General features: G+C 37.7%; 2 protein-coding genes across 2 annotated transcripts; both read right to left on the minus strand.

The window, feature by feature from the left end:
- Window positions 1-450: 450 nt before the first annotated feature.
- Window positions 451-1,179, minus strand: LOC113339585. The gene is made up of 2 exons (XM_026584827.1): window positions 1,119-1,179; window positions 451-1,016 (listed from the first exon to the last, which is right to left on the minus strand). The coding sequence occupies exons 1-2, from the start codon at window positions 1,177-1,179 to the stop codon at window positions 451-453; spliced, it is 627 nt and encodes a 208-aa protein (XP_026440612.1).
- A 5,691-nt stretch (window positions 1,180-6,870) lies between these two features.
- On the minus strand, window positions 6,871-12,135 carry LOC113339586 (DNA (cytosine-5)-methyltransferase CMT3-like). Its single transcript, XM_026584828.1, has 17 exons — window positions 11,221-12,135; window positions 11,037-11,137; window positions 10,785-10,948; window positions 10,641-10,706; window positions 10,295-10,552; window positions 10,149-10,207; window positions 9,972-10,038; window positions 8,744-9,073; window positions 8,562-8,630; window positions 8,390-8,476; window positions 8,213-8,312; window positions 8,011-8,126; window positions 7,825-7,929; window positions 7,697-7,740; window positions 7,534-7,603; window positions 7,095-7,198; window positions 6,871-7,000 (listed from the first exon to the last, which is right to left on the minus strand). The coding sequence occupies exons 1-17, from the start codon at window positions 11,769-11,771 to the stop codon at window positions 6,871-6,873; spliced, it is 2,421 nt and encodes an 806-aa protein (XP_026440613.1). The 5' UTR covers window positions 11,772-12,135.
- Window positions 12,136-17,596: the final 5,461 nt, after the last annotated feature.

Below are 17,596 nucleotides of genomic sequence, written 5' to 3' on the forward strand. Positions count from 1 at the left end.
CTATGGGATTTTGATGACGCGTTAATGTCACAACAGAAACAGTTTGGTGAGGTCTTTTGAAGTAGTGGAAAAGATTTTCCCTTATGAAACCAATATGCTGCTGCTATACTTGCAAATTATATACTTATATTCACTCTGCAACTATTATTTGAGCGTCCACGTCAACCAAACGCGCTGAGCTGCTTTTGAACATTTCATCGGATAATGGAAGCTTATACGCAACCATTATTTTTGGGGACTTTGTATGTTAATTATTTTGCGGGATAAATTTTTTCCACAATTGATGACATATAGTAGTAATAGATTTTTATTCATTCAATGTATTTGAGAAACACATTCAATACCACTCAAAAAAAAAAAACTCGAGTTACTTGGAGCATCATCACATGGCAGCAAAACAGAAGAGAACAAGTACTGAAAATTTATCATCGCATGCATTACCATTTTTAATTAATAACCATTATTATTAATCTTGGGAGCAGGTTCATATGTCGTTGCCTCATGAGCCTTCCCGTTTGAACGGCTTCCGTACGTCTGTGTTGTTTTCTCATTGTGCGGGTTCAATCCTTGTTTTCCTGCAACCACCACCGAGCCTGTCGCCGTTACCTCTAAGGTTCCATCCTGTAAATTCCCCTTCGGCTGCACTTCCACATGTCCCGTTGCGAGACCATTGGCCGCATTCACCTTCTCATTTCCTGTTAGTATCCCCTTTGTATCCTTTAAGGTCCCCTTTCCGCTGAGTGACCGTTCCTCCTCTACAATCCCAGGGCCTACATTCCTTGACCCTTCCAAGTTCCCACTTAATTCACCATTTTTTATGTCTTTCTTCAGCATCCCTGACATTTCCTCTGTTACAAGGCCGTTGCCTGCATCGTTTTTTCCATTTCCCTTCAACCCGGCACCCTTGGGTAAATTTTCTTCTCTCTCGCCGTGTACTTCCCCGTTCTCTAGCGGGGTTGATAACGACCCGGCGGCTAATTCAGCTGGGATTGGTTCCGGGCGGCCAAATGCCATCTCTGCATGCAAGTGCATATACATATTATATATAACAGTGTATTTGATATATAAAAGAAGAAAATAGCTGAAAGTTTAAACGAAAGAATTGTGTGACTACTTACCGGTAATGAATACCACCATTAAAACAAAGAGGAAAATGGTAGTGATTGAAGTTGTAGCCATGGTTCTTGCTTGGATCAACTTCAATCTAAGATGTGAATACAAGCTAATGCATTGATCAATTTATATATAGCAAACAACCCCTACCGAAATTCTCATAAAATATAACATAATGATCATTATTCTTTAGGATATGGATTAGTGGTAATGATCTCCGAAATAGATTTTGTGCATCCCTTCATCAAGATTTCATGAACAGCTATCACCAAAGCGCGTCTTTAACATGCTACCCACTCATTTAATAGCATATATATATACATGCTGGATTCTTACATCTCGAGCAACAGTTGCAGAGCACGTCTATCACCATGGTTGAAATAGTTGAACAAGTCGTTTATGGAGCTGGCACAATGGTTTGGTTATATTATTTAAATAGTTTGGATTAATTATTTATTGTTCTGATATATGCAATAAAAGTAAACAAAATAATCCCAGTACAATATTTGCTACTCACAAGATTGCCAGATTAGATATCCAGTTCTCATGTTTAGCACTTAATTTCATTAATGTGAAGAATTAATTGGGAACGAAACCAGGTAATTGTGTGCCTTTGCCGTGAAGTGACACGTTTTGGCTGATTTTGTACTACAATGTCGATTGCTTTCAAGTTATTCTAGACATTTTCAGCATGCTGTTGGATATTACAGTATAGTTTAAGTGTAAGCTCTTTGGAGATGCGGATGTCTGCTGCTGCTGGTTGTTGCAAAAAAATAATAAAAAATGTCATGATCAATTCAATCCCCTAACTATCCACGTCCGGGTCTTCTGTTACATTCAATGGATGTGTTACTGCGCAGTGCTAGATAGCCGTATCTTCTTTTTCCAAAAGTAACTGAATTCCTAGAATAAAGAAAATAACCATTCAACTCCTAATATCTAGCAATTATTATTGGGTGTTCCTTTATATACCCCTAAAAACACTAATGGTACCCCAACAGTTAGTTATGTGGGTTATAATATTAAGTTATCATGAAATCCTTAAATTGTTGGAGAATTTTATACCCGTACCCTCTCTTTAACGAAAGAGATGCATCCACATGCCCTGCCAGTTAAAGAACCCAATTACCCAAACAACAATTCATCCCCGTCTCGACCTGCAATTACACCATTTAGTAATATCCTGATCTTGTCAATGGCTTCTTTTCTGTTTAAATCTATTAATTTATGCATAGAATCGTTACACTCCAAAATCATCTATCATAAATATTGGAGGGATCTGATTAGAAGGATGTTGTACAATAGCTACATAATCACTTCGTATACGGGTGTATTTCTCCATCACCATTTTGGGCACCGTTAGATCTTGTCCAACAAAGCAAGCACCTATGACATTTTCTTGTTGTATGCCGGCTACAACATGCATTAACCTCCAATATTACGGGACCATATTTTACTTGATATCCAAATGATTTGAGTTTGATTTTGACGTTTTTCTCTTCTTCGCCTGCAGCAAGAAATCATACAAACAACATTAGTATTTTATTTACGAGTAAAGAAAGAGAAAAGGACGCGATAGAGACAAGGGGATCATGTTTGTAACCACTAAAACGGAATTATCCTCCACCGGATGAGGCAATGGTCTCCAATAGCTTGCTGCACATCTCCGCTGCTTTAGAGTTCCATCCATTCACATTACCAGAAAAATCAGGTGCCAAAATTGGCACTAAAGCTGTTACATTTGCAATTATACAAAGGGCATTCACTAACCTTATTTTCTTTCTTGTTCTTCCTTTCAACGTCTTCAATAATTGAAAAAAAAATTAGAGCGGGTTTTCACTTCGATGTTTCAGATTTTGATGGAGTTTTACGGACGTTTGATTTTATTTTTTTTGTTGATGAGATGAATCTCTCGAGTCTACTGCAAAAATCCTAGCGACGCAGTTTAGAAAATACAATGTCTGTATCGGGGTATGCAAAAGGAAAAAAACTGATGGGTAGGAAGATTAGCTTAGAGGGTAGGCAGATAAAGGGGTATCATTAGTGTTTTTAGGGGTATATAAAGGAATACCCTTATTATTATCATCAAAAATATGTGTAGTTTCCGTAAATCCTAAAACCACATCCATTCAAGACTAGGTAACATTCTAAGAAATCATGGTGAAAATCATTTGTTTATTCATCAAGATCTAAAGATTGAATACAAGATAATACAAAGATTTTACTTGCTCTCCAAATAAACTTTCTCTCTCCTAATTTCTTGTCTAACACACACCCTAGAGATCTCCATTACACAATTTCCTTCCCTTTATATAGGGTAATACATAGTGGATGACAACTAAAAGATCTCATATTTTCGGAATCACTGTGCGTTACAATCGCTCATGTACATTCGTTCCACTTCGACACACTTTACACTTTCGCATAGATCATCACACTTTACTTGTGACTATGCTGACATCATTAAATATGTCATCCTAATTTTACTATGTGCGATGATCTTCGCTTGCATTAAGTGACCTTTACTTCGCAAACATAATGAATGTGCAATATTTCACTCCTACAATATCGAAATTAGTATCTTATTATAATAGAGAAGCAGCAAGATCTTATTAGGGTTGGTGTCAAAACCAAGAACATCATATTAGTGTTTATATAGAGGTCGTGATCTTCTTCTTTTATTGATTTTATTATCCAATGGCAACTGAGAGAGCTCAACAGTATCAGTTATCTCTCGGAGGTGCAGTTCATAGTTTTGTCATGTCAATGCACCCAAGCCATGTTACCCAAGGTTTTTGGTTGGTAAAGATGCATCATCATTTATCATTTTTTTATAATCTGCAACATAATTCGGCTTTAAGTAGGGTACATAATTTTTTTTTATCTTAATTTCAAATATGAACAGGGCCTTCCTCGAAGATTTTGCGAGGATCACCTACCGAATCATGATGCATCAACGATTGGGATTACCTTGGTAGATTTACAAGGGGTACGGTTCGAAATTCGTTATATCCCCCACAAGCATGCACTGAGCGGTGGTTGGAAAGGATTTGCTTTGCAGCACAGCCTGATTCCTGGAGACGCACTTGTCTTCGAACTAACTGAACCAACCATATTTAGGGTGAGCAATAATATGAAGTATAAACTTCAGTTTGAGCATTTATAAGTACTTGTTAATTTGGGGTTCGAAAATGCTTAAAAGAGTTTCATCTGTTTTGTTTATGTTCCTTTTTATAGGTTTAAATATTCAGAGCTATGTATGTTTGAAGTACTGGTTGCTTCTCTTAGATTGGAATGCTATTTATATTATTCAGGTAGCATGACTTCACATCCTTCAATCGGGACAATGTACGCTAATGTTTAGTGTCGATTTGATGGGGTGTTGGTTGACTGACATATCTCTTTTGTTTGGATTACCAGGTTAGATGTAGCAGTAGTTTTTCGACCTTCACAAGGAAATGATGGAATGAGTGCATAGAGTAGGGTCCTTTTTTGTTTGTCAGGTTAGCCACTTGTTGTTAAGTGTGAGAGTATGGTCTGTTGGACATATATCACATGTGACGTGATAAGTCACGTATCTTGTACTTTCCTTTCTTATATTATATGTGTTGTATATGTAATATCTTTGTATATCTTATATTCCGTGTACCCAAAGGAATATCTAGTGTAATATTTGACGATATAAATATACATGTTCTTCTCTGTGTTTCTCATCCATTAAGAACACCAAAATCTAAGTCTCAACTTGGTATCACCTTGGTTTTCTTCGAAGGGCCTGTGATTTTCTTTTTATCCCTCTTTTCTTAACAAATTTTTTAGGTCATTATGACTATTAATTCTCCAGATCCTTCCAAATCTCCACAAAGCAGCATTACACATGCCGATTCTTCTTCTTGGACAGTTGTGCCTTTTGCTCGACTTCATGGAGCTATTTCAGAAAAACTGAATGGTCACAATTTTCTTCTTTGAGAAGCTCAATTTTTACCCTATTTACAAGGCTATGATCTTGAAGGTTTTGTTACTGGTTCCGTCCCCCAGTCATGAACAAGGATGGTTCTGCAAACCCTAATTTTTTATCTTGGAATCGTACCGACAAACTATTACTTGGATGGATTTTATCATCACTTGCATCACCAATTTTGGCAAAGGTAAAATCCTGTCAAACGTCTTGAGAGGTATGGACCAAACTTACTGAATTTTATGCATCTAAAATTGATGCTACTCTTATTCATTTGAAGTCTTCTCTACAAACTGTCACCAAAGGAAGTTTATCCATGGCCGACTATATTCTATTTGTTGATGCCTTTAGTCCGTATACATGGATATTTCTTATGCATGCTAAATCTGATGCTTTACAAATTTATTTTTATTACATTTTCTAAACATGTTGAGACTCTCTTCAACACCAAAATAAAGGTGTTTCGGTTTGATAATGGCGGTGAATAGTGAAAGTTCACTAAAGTCTTACAATCTAATGGTACTCATCATCGTTTTTCATGTCCCCATACTTCCGCACAAAATGGTTTAGTAGAACGTAGACATCGTCATGTTGTCGAAAGTGGTGTTACTTTACTATCTCTAGCTTTTGTTCCCTTACCTTTCTGGTATGATGCATTCTTTACGGCTACTTATCTTATGAACAGAGTGTCCTCAGCTCCGATCGGCTTAAAATCTCCTTATGAATTGCTCTTTAATCGTGTGCCTGATTATTTATCGTTACGCACATTTGGTTGTCTTTGTTTTCCCCATCTTCGACCTTATGGATGTACAAAATTGGACTCCCGTTCCTCCACTTGTGTCTTCCTAGGTTATAGTGATCAACACAAAAAGGCTATAAATGTCTTCACCCATCCACTGGTCGTGTTTACTGGTCTCATGATGTTGTCTTCGTTGAATTAGTGGGAACGATCTCTTACTACCGCTATATTATCAGTTAATTAGTGGGAAATATATTTGTTAATTTGTTGTGCCTACAACAACACGTACATGTATTATATTTCTTTTAGTGTATGTGGATGACATAATTTTAACAGGATCCTCTCTGAACTGTCTACAATCACTTATGCATACTCTTCATAATGAGTTTGCTTTGAAGGATCTTGGTCCACTTTCTTATTTTCTTGGCATAGAAGTTACACCAGTTTCGGGTGGCTTGTTTCTCTCCCAACGTCGTTATGTGGAAGACCTACTCGTCCGTGCCAACATGCAGGGTGCTAAACCAGTTACCACTCCTTTCAGTACCTCCACTGAGATACACCCTGTTGGAAGCCCTTTATTGTCCGATGTCACTTTATACCGGAGTCTAGTTGGGGGTCTCCAGTATCTCTCTATGACACGGCCTGATACTGCATTTGCTGTGCACAAGGTATGTCAATTTATGCACAAACCTACAGAGGCTCATCTAGTTCTTGTAAAGCGTATACTTCATTATCTTCATTTGCAGTTTCTCTAATCAGATTCACCACATCATCAACCAACAATGCTCTATTAGTAAAGCTGACAGTATAAGCATCCGGCCAAGGGGAACTAAGACGCTCTCTCTTCAGAAGAAAGTATATCCAAAAGTTAGAATACTAAAGAGCTGAATGTGTTGCTGCTCAGGATTGTATTACAAGAGACAGCAGCAAAGAAATAAAACAATGTGTTTTTGGATCAAAAACCTATAAGAAGAATTACTCAAATCCTCATTGAAATTGTTATTTGGTGTCATCATCAAACCATTTCACAGAAGTCAAACTTTAACTGTTATTTGGTGTCTCATCTTGAGAAGGATGGAGGGAGTTCAAAAACCTGTCCACTGTCAGAAGTATTGTTTACTACCCTTGCAAGAGAAAATCCTAGAGCTTTTCCTACCGGTACAGCCACTGCATTACCTACTTGCATGTACCTATAATGTACAAAGAATCGTTAGATATAGTTTGAAGGAGAACCAAAAAGAAATATAAAGAAAATAGAAAAACAATCAAGAGTGACAATTATACCTCTGCTTCACTGTACCAAACAGACGATAAAAATCTGGAAAACCTTGAAGACGAGTGTTCTCCCTGATTGATAATACCCGGTCTTGTTCAGGATGCAATATTATCTGACAAAAACCCCAAAAGTCAGACAATTGATGTTTATATAAACCATCCATTGATTATATAGGAAACCCATATCTTAAAAGAAGGCATTGGACATCTGGAAGGATTATGCTTAAGATTAACAGTGAATCATGAAGAATATCCAAAATAAGTTATAACCTAAAGGCTAGATGGAAACATCACTTTTACTGTCCTTAAATATCAAACCACACCCCACAAACATAACGTCTTTCTTTGTACCTTTGTTTCCCTGTTATAACCTATGATCTTAGCATGTTATATAAAAGCTTAAAACACTTCCAAAATAAGATTTGCATAAAAACAAAAATATGTTCACCTTGTTATGTGGTTCGGCACGCGTAACAACAGTGGAGACAATTTCGTCCCACCAGAGTCTTCCAAATGGCCTGAAAACCAAGAAGACATGATAAATATATTGGGCTAAAACAGGTTCTTCGTTAAATTAAAGATAACTGATCAGTGAAGAAACAAATACTCACTTTTTGGAAGTTCCCCTAACAAATTTTATAGCATACTCAGGCACCTGCATTAATATAAGAATATGTTCAATTGATGATTTGGCAGAATAACTAGTGATAAAAAGATAAGATCAAAAGAGCTTGTTTACCAATGGCTTTCGAGATTTTGCAATCATTACTTTGGCCATATTTGGATCACGACATGCCTTGTTCCCATCAACAATCACTCCAGGGAGGTTTCTGAAGTTTGCGCCCTAATAAATCGGCAAAACAATACAATCAATATACGTATTACAAGATGAAAAATGATTTCGCCAAGTTAACAAATAACTAACCTTTACCCTGGGGATCATAGAAACCCGAAGATTGTCATCTTCGCTTAGTTTTAGAGGCCTGTGGTCAAAAAGCTTTAATGTCACTGATTCCTCTGGGTAAGCTGACCCCATCAACTCTGAAAGGAAGGACCATATTCAATATTCTTGAAAGATATCCAACAGGCTAACTTAAACTTGAAAACACTATTACAGATAAACTTACTGTGCTTTGGCAAGCGAATCATTTTCTGAAAGTCTGTCAAGTCTGTCGTAGGAATATCATTACCATAGTCCCTCTCATCCCGGATTTCATGCGTTGTAATCTACAAGCGAAAGAAATACTGTAAATATGCCACTATCAAGATTAACTTGATAAAATCAATAAAGGCAGAAAGCCTACCTTAGGCAAATCAAAAATTGCATCTTTAAGAACCAACGCATCCTTCAGCTGCAGAGTATACGCTTCATCCCCCTTTACAACATTTCGCTGCACAAACCGAGCAAAGATTAATTATTTGATAAATACAAATACGTTTAACAATTCCATGATGGATAATCACATGCATATATACCTCAAACTCCTTAGGGTTATACCCACGAGCAATAACCTTATGGGTAGGAAGAGGGAACTGTGGGAGTTTCTGCAATAAGAAAAGTAAAATAAAAAGTTCTGATAACCAATTTTTATATCCAGTAAAACGAAATTAAACAGTTGCAATGATGGTTGATAGAACTATTTACAAAGCAATTCTACCTCTGTCATTTTGGCACCCCAAAGAAAGGTGCGCATACGGAACTGTGGTAGCCCGTAGCTTCCAGCTATCAATAACCCAAGACGGACTTGGTACTGCATTGCGACAAGCCTCCCCATGGCATACCGACCAAGCGTTCCACCCAAAAATCTCATAAGGTCTACTACGTTCTCCATCAAAGTGAACTTTGGCTGAAGAAACTTAACAATATCCATAAATACAACAAGCTGATAATTTTTGGGGTCCTTTAGAGGCTCCTCATAATTTCTGAACCTATTGAACCCAGAGATTCCCTGGCAGGGGGGTCCACCACATACTACATCAACAGTACCCTTAAAAGACAAACAGAACAACAGATAAATTTGTTAAGATACAATCATAAATGGCTACACAAAATAAACCAGTATCTTAAAGTAGACTACGTAAAATATTCACAGAAGGAGAGCGCCTCTTAAAGTATACCAGTTTCTTCTTAACACTCCGCTAAAGGCCAGGAAATGTTTCACGTCAAGAAGTTACATGACGCGGACATTAAGTAAGGTGTAGATTCAAAAGAGAGATTACTATGTCTTAGCATTGGGCCTTTGAACATCAAGGGCACATGAGGCGGAACCAATCAGTAAAAGAATCTGGCATTAGTGATTACTCCTTTGTTACTAAATTGATCCCGCATTGATCAATACACTAGAAACCTTAAGTTACCAAGATTACGACTTCCTAACATTATATACAGGATGATTGTGTATGGCAGAGCAACCTTGCTATTTATACTGCACCCAGTGTGTGGGTCATGTTAGGAATAATTAAACTCTACAGACATAAGACATGTCATTAATATAAGGGAAACTAAATTCATATTTGGGGTTTGGAGAACATGCATCAGTATTCTACTACAAGAATTTTAAGATAAAAAGCAATAATTCAAGGCCTGGCAACAATTCTAGTGATTAGTAAAAATTGGCAAACAATTACTTTGCAAGATAATATAAACCCTTTAAAAGTAAATCAGTTCATAATGGTACCCAAGAAAAACACAAAAAGGTGTTGGAGCCCAGCTTGTTGCTAGGCTACCGACCAAAAACTTTGTATAACTTTTCCCAAATATGTATTAGATAACAGAAATACACACAAACGCTTCTAAGTCGCGGGATAATAAAATGACAGCATCTCAAAGTACATATATGAGAGAAGAATCAGTCAGACAAAAAGTAAAACTTGATACACACTTACAGGAAGAGGCAATATATTAGATTGGTATCCATCAGTAACAAATTCCTCTATGCAGTCCTCACATTTCCTGCAGATCAAACTAATATCAACCCTATGCACTCACTGACTGAAGCACGTAAAAATAGGAAATACAAAAAGAAGATACATATGCTGAAAGCTCATAGTGCAGAAACATACGTAAGCTCTGAATAAGGCTCCCAGGAGTCCCAATCAGAACCCCACCCCTTCCACTTTACCTAAATTATATAAAAATGTCAGAAATGAGTAAGAATTAACGAAATAGAGGCTGGCAACTAAAGTATTAGAAATTGCAAAAGTAATACCTTAAAGTGTAAGGCAGGAGTCCTTTCATCTGTATCGGGGTTGACTCCATAATATATTCCAATTATCCTCTCCACTTCGTACTCTCCGTTTTCATCCGGAGGACGTCTCTGCGCCTCTTCTTCAGTTTCTTCCTTCCCTTTGTTCTTAGTTGGTTTTTTTGTTTTGTTATAATCAGTCCCCAACAAATGAAAACGAGAACAGAGATCTTTCCACTCATAAAGCAAATGTAAAAAGTCCTTGGCCTTCATGTTTCGAACCTAAAATCAATTGGCAGTTAATTGTCTGAAAACATATATTCTTGAAAATGTGAAGAGAAAAGACAATAATAGAAGCGAAACATGAAACCTCAGTCTCAGGATGATTGTGGCGAAGACTTTCGCAAGCGTCTTCGTTAAAATCTACTGCCCATCTCTGAAATAACAATGTTAAGTTTCAGTGTGAAATAAACGGACTATGCCAAATGTGCTGAATTCATTTCTTTTTACTTACAGTGACAAGGTTGACATTGGATGCAGCTGCACCCATGCACAAGCCTGTGGACATCCCACCACAACCGGCAGAAATGTCAAGAAGCGTCATAACTTTATCAGCAGTATCTTCCTCAAAGACTATCGAACAACCCTCCCTTGAAACTGCAGTGGATGATGTACTAGCTTCTTCCCCTTTTTCTACAAAAGAAGAAAGTTGTTAGTATCTGCAATCAAGAATTGGAGGGAACTATTAATAGATAAAGTTCATTACCTGTTTGTAGATTTTTAAAAGTGCAGACTTCTTCGCAATAGGACATGTCATAATAATAATGAGAGCCAGGCACCTGAAAGCAAACCAACATAAGAAATTTAGTCACTCAATAAACTAAAATGTAAACTGGAATGCATAAAAATCAGTGGACAAAGAAAACAAAGAAAAAACACATACCAAGAATGATGCTTGAGCAACAGTAATTTTCGAAAGAATACAATCCAGTGGATTGTCATCTCCAGAGTCAGAAGAGAATACGCGTTTTGCGTCAATGAGGTAAGAGTGTTCTTTGATGACCTGAAACATCGGAAAATTTTCGGACTTAAAATCCAGTGGCACATAACTCAACGAAAAGAGAAAAACCAGTGTTCTTTGATTAATCTCGTTGGGTTCTTGCATAAACTTAAATTTTGCATCCGACCTCCCCACCTCCCACTCTGTCTTCCACGCTCTTATTTCTAGAGATGGTCCCATTGATAAAACTAATTCATCTTTTGTTTTCCCTTCCAAAAATCCCCTTCCTGCTGAAAATTTTGCCTTAGCTATTTTTGACCCAATTGACCCAATCTCAAAAAGCATTTCAGAAACACCAATTGCTTCATACAATCCTAATTTACCTTTAACACATCTCGATGACGTACTATCTGATGTCCCTAGTCTTTTTGATGATTCCATCAAAATTTTACTAGAAACTTCACTACCAACTGTTTGTGATTTGGCCTCAACGAAACCCATTGTTAGTGTCCCATGCTTACCCCCTCTGAATCCCCTAATTCTTCTCCCTTATCCCTTTCTACCAGTGCTACATCATCCCCCAATCCCCTCCTCCTCTTGTATCCCCCTCCTCCTCTCCCCTTTCTTATTTGAAAAATCTCCAACCTGTAATTCCCAAAAGGTTATTGAGAGAAGCTCAAAGACTGAACTTTAATGCTCATCAGCCATCTATCCCAGTGGATCATTCTTCAAGGTCTGCTAGGAAAAAGGGTCCGCGAAGTTACAAATGAGTAACACAATTATGTCTTGGAACGTACAGGGTCTGTGCTCTCCCAAAAAAAGAGCGGCAGTCAAACAGGTGTTACAATTGCTTAAACCATCAATAGTAATTCTTCAAGAATCGAAAATTCCCACCTGCACTAATTCTGATATTGCTGATATTTGTGGCTCAAGATCAATGGGTTGGACCTTTCAGCCTTCTATCAGAGCCTCCGGCGGCATCATAATTATCTGGAATCCCAGTATTATTGAAGTCATATCCTCATTGGAAGGTTAATATTCACTATCCGTTGAATGTAGATTTTTATCGTCTAACTTTCATTGGTTTCTCACAGGAGTCTATGGACCAAATAAAATTAATGAAAGGAAATTTTTTTGGAGAGAATTACATTACATCAGAGGCCTTTGGCAAATCCCCTGGGTAATTGGAGGCGATTTCAATGTCATTCGAAGAATCGAAGATAAAAACACCAACAACAGGATCACTCGAAGTATGAGGAAATTCCCTCAATTCATTTCAACTCATGCACTAGTAGATCCCCCACTCAAAGGATCTAAGTACACATGGTCAAATGGCCGGGCATCCCTTACTCTTACTAGGATCGACAGGTTTCTGTTTTCATCTGATTACGAAGGAAAATTCCCATTCATCTCTCAACTGGCTAAGACAAGGCCAACATCAGATCATATTCCAATTTTGTTGGATTTTGCAGAGCCATCTTGGGGTCCATCTCCATTCAGGCTAGAATTAATGTGGTTTCAGCATTCGTCTTTTTTAACTAATCTTAAAGAGTGGTGGCGCTCATTTAACTTCTATGGACCCCCTAGTACTATTTTTTGGAACAAGCTACAAGCTCTTAAACACCAAATCAAAGTATGGAACAAAACTATGTTTGGCCAGTTAGATCCCAAGATACAAATTTGTCTAGATACGATTGAAGTTCTAGATGGTATTGAGGCTGATTTGGGAAGTCTGCCAGAGGAACAGTTCATTGAAAGAGCCCAAGCCAAAGTGGACTTCCAGGATATCTCAGTACAAAAAGAAATTTCTATGAAGCAAAAATCTCGAAATGAATGGTTAAAATATGGAGACCGCAATACATCTTTCTTCCAGAAAACTGCATCAGATAGAAGAAGATATAATAGAGTTAAGCAGTTATTCATTGACGGTGAGCTTGTTACTGACAAAGACGCGATTGTGGATCACATTACTGGATTCTACTCCACCTTATTTTCTGAGGAATTCACCGAAAGACCTCGTATTGGTGATATGAATTTACCTTGTATCAATGAAGAGGATGCAACTAGATTGGACTCGCCTATTACCGAAGACGAAGTCATATCTTCCCTGAAAAGTCTGGAACACGACAAGGCCCCAAGACCAGACGGATTCCCCATTGCTTTCTTCCAGAAATGTTGGCACTTCATCAAGCAGGACTTCATGGAAATGGTACACGAGTTCTCGAGCACAAGTCATCTGGACACCAGGCATAACTCAACATTTATCACTTTAATCCCAAAGAAACAACATGTGGAGATTGTGAAAGACTACAGGCCCATTAGTCTCCTCACGAGTACATACAAAATCATTGCCAAGGTTTTATCTTCTCGTCTTCAACTGCTGATGACTCAATTAGTGGATCCAAGTCAAACTGGATTTATTTCTGGAAGAAAAATCGTCGATGGCATTTTGATTGCCAACGAAATTGTAGACTCTAGAATCAAAGATAAAATCCCGGGAATGATTTGCAAAGTGGATCTTGAGAAAGCATTCAATAGAGTTAGTTGGTCTTTTCTTGAAGACATATTACGCAAAATGGGGTTTAAGGAGAAATGGCTAAGCTGGTTGAGATACTGCTATGGTTCGCCAACTTTTTCACTCTTATTAAATGGATCTCCTTTCGGTAATTTCTCGGCTTCGCGTGGTCTTCGACAAGGAGACCCGCTGTCTCCGCTGCTTTTTGTTCTTGCCATGGAAGGTCTTTCCAAAATAATTGACAAGGCAGTTGACACAGGGTTATTTAATGGCTTCTCTGTAAAGAAAGGTACTCCCCCTATATCTCACCTACACTATGCAGATGATTCAGTCTTATTTATAAATCCATCATGGGATGAGCTAAACAACCTCATGAGCATCTTAAAATGCATTGAAGCTGTATCGGGACTTCGAGTAAATCATTCAAAGACAAAATTAATCCAAGTGGGTCAGATTCCAGAATTATCTCTTTGGGAAAATAGGCTTGGATGTGTAACTTAATCTCTTCCTTTCTTATACCTTGGTATGCCACTTGGGGCACAATCAAAAGCCAAATCTCTTTGGGATCCAATTGTGGAAAAATTCGAATCTAAGCTCGCAGCTTGGAAGAAATCCATTCTCACAAGAGAAGGTAGAGTCACATTAGTGAAAGCGGTACTAATCAATGTCGTCATGTATTGCTTCTCGGTGTACCTAGCTCCCGTTTCAGTTATAAAGACATTAGAGAAGATCATGAGGAACTTCATATGGGACAATGGTGAAACTAAAAGGCTACATTTGATCAAGTGGGAGGAGCTCTGCAAGCCCCTCAAAATAGGTGGGTTAGGCATAAAGAACCTTCGGATGATGAATCAGGCTCTCATAGCTAAATGGGGTTGGAGATTTGGAGAGGAAATTATTTCTCTGTGGCACAGAATCATTCGAGACAAATACGGAGGACCGCAATCCATATGGACCCCTCAAATTCCCTCCTCTTCCTATGGATGCTCGATATGGAAGCATGTCACAACTCAATTCCAGCAGGTAACCCATCTTTCCAGTATCTCAATTGGCAACGGTTTAACCATCTCATTCTGGCTAGACAATTGGCATTCTGATGCATGTCTAAGGGACATGTATCCATCACTCTTCAAAATTGCTGGTCTCAAACAAGTCTCTATTCATGAGCACATTTCATTGGATGGTACCAGTTGGTCTTTCCACTTCAAGAGAATTTTGAAGGAAACTGAAGTCAACCAATTAGATGCCATGCTTGTATACATAGGTCATTCTCCACCGCCTCTTTACAGTCAACCTGACTCAAGAGTTTTAGGTCCCAGGTACGCGGTGGTGGATTCCTTCTCTAACAGTTCTTCAAATAGCTCAAAATTGGTCATCTAAAAGTATTTTAGGTCCAGCGAAAGGAATATGGGACCTAGTACCAGCTGCCGTGATATGGGCTTTATGGAATGAACGCAGTCGGAGAATTTTCGACGAGAAATCTCTTTCTCACTTCCAAGTCAGCGTGGAGGTGAAAGCATCAATTCTAGCTTGGAGTTCCGCCTTCAATAGAAACTTCAACTTCAGGCTTGATTGGTGTGTTTTCTCTTGGGAGAGCATGTTCCACTAACATAATAACTTAAGAAGTTCGCTTCCTTTTTACTTTCATCAGTTATGATGGACGGTATCCCCTGTTTTTGTTCACTACTTTTCTTGGTTTTCTTTTTTTGTTGCAACATGTAATTCTTTTTTCTTTGCAATAAAATTTCCCCCCTTTCTCGATCAAAAAAAAAAAAAAAAACAGTGTCTGCTGCTCGGGAAAACCATTTCACAGTAATGTATGGTGTCCTCTTAGTTGTCTCAAAGAATTCAACGATTCTTCCTATATAATCGGGCTCTCCATCTGCAGCCTGAGATACATCACGTAATATTAGATTCTTGTAAAATACAAAATCATACATTCAACTGTCAAAGACACTTATCAATCACGAAACATGAAAACTCAGCAATGAAAAATCCAATTTAACAAGAAACAAACAGAACAATTCGACGATTCTCCCAATATAACTCCTTCTGTCTAAAACAGATCAGTAATAGATTCTTGTAAACAATCACGGCACATAAACTGTCACATTATAACAAAGACACTTATCAATCAACATTAAACTCAAAATGCCCGAAACATGAAAACTCAGCAATGAAAATGTCAATTCAACATTATGAACCAATCAATATAATTCAACTATTCTCTCAATATAATACAATTCTCCTTCTGTCTAAAGCAAATCAATAATAGATTCTTGTAAACAATCACAACACATAAACTTCTCTACACCTTGGTCTACTTACTCATGAAAAATGAGAAAAAAAAAGGGGGCACAAAAACATAAACTATTTATACATTCAACTGTCAAATTATAACAAAGACACTTATCAATCAACATTATGAAACCCAAAATGCACAAAACATGAAAAATTCAGCAATGAAATATAATTCTACGATTCTCCTGAGTAGAATCCAATTCTCCTTCTATCTAAAACATATCAGTAATACATTCTTGTAAACAATTACAACACATAAACTTCTCCTACACCTTTGTCTACTTACTCATGAAACCAGAAAAACAAAAAAACTCGACCATAAAAAAACTAAATAGAACATTAAGCAAATGTATAGATGATTCACCTTGATATGACAACAGTCTCCCAATTGGTATATCTCGCCACCTACTTGTGCACTAGTGAAGTGTTGTCTCACATGCAGATAACCTTCACCACCTTCCCATATCTACAATCATACACAAAAAACCAGAAGAATCGCAACCTTTGTTGCATCATATCTGAGAGGCCATCTTTGTCTAGCTTTTTCAATAGGTACCGGTTCCCCAATTAAAAGGCAATTCTCTTTCTGCTTCTCGGATTTATTAATCTTCCTCTTCATTTTCTCCACAGGGACATCTTCAATTTCTTCATCCTCATCCACTGCTTCCTCAGGGTTTTCAATCACTAGATCTGGAACTACCTCGTCATCATCTTCTTCTTTTACACCAACCTTCTTCTTACCTTTACTTATCACACTCTTCAATTTCTTCAACGGTCCATCTGTTCTCTTCCTTGGTCTTATAACTTCAGATTTCGCCTCAGATTTACTTGTTGATTTCTTCTTCTTGTCCGGTAAATCGACAACAATCGCTTTGCCTTTACCTTTAGCTGTTTTTGCGTCTGTTGATTTGGTATCTCGATCTACTGCAGAACTAGGTTCAGCTTCTGGCTCTTTGATTTTAAGCGTTGTTCTGTTTTTCTTAGGGTCTGGAGGATCAGAATCTTGAGGTTTTCTTCCTCTTTTCCGGCTAGAAGCTGTAATTTCCATCTGAAAATTGAGATTTAGGGTACAGAGTTTCAGAAAAAGGGTTTGGGGGTAAGAAAATAGAGATTTTGAGTGAACAAAGTAAGAAAATGAAGATTTAGGGTATTAAAATGGAGATTCCGAGTAAGAAATTGGAGTTTCTGAGAGAGATTTAGACTAAGAAGATGAAGATTTAGAGAGGAGAAATGGGAGAAATTAGGGTTTAGAAGACGGAGAGAAACTGAAAGAGGGTTTTTCTGATAAATAGAGGAGTCGGAGAAATGGGAGAAATTAGGGTTTTGATCAGAGAAACAAATGAGTATCGTGGGCGGGAAAAACTGAAAATTCAAATTTCGATATATTCTGGGAACTTTTATTTTTTGACGCGAAGTTTGCGTGTAATTATATTACCGGTTGTGGATATAATCTAAACGGTGTATGTTTTGTGTAAGTTGTTTAAGGAAAGTAATACTGGTTATAGGTTAT

Source organism: Papaver somniferum, unplaced genomic scaffold, assembly GCF_003573695.1.
Source record: "Papaver somniferum cultivar HN1 unplaced genomic scaffold, ASM357369v1 unplaced-scaffold_21, whole genome shotgun sequence".
Taxonomy (NCBI): domain Eukaryota; kingdom Viridiplantae; phylum Streptophyta; class Magnoliopsida; order Ranunculales; family Papaveraceae; genus Papaver; species Papaver somniferum.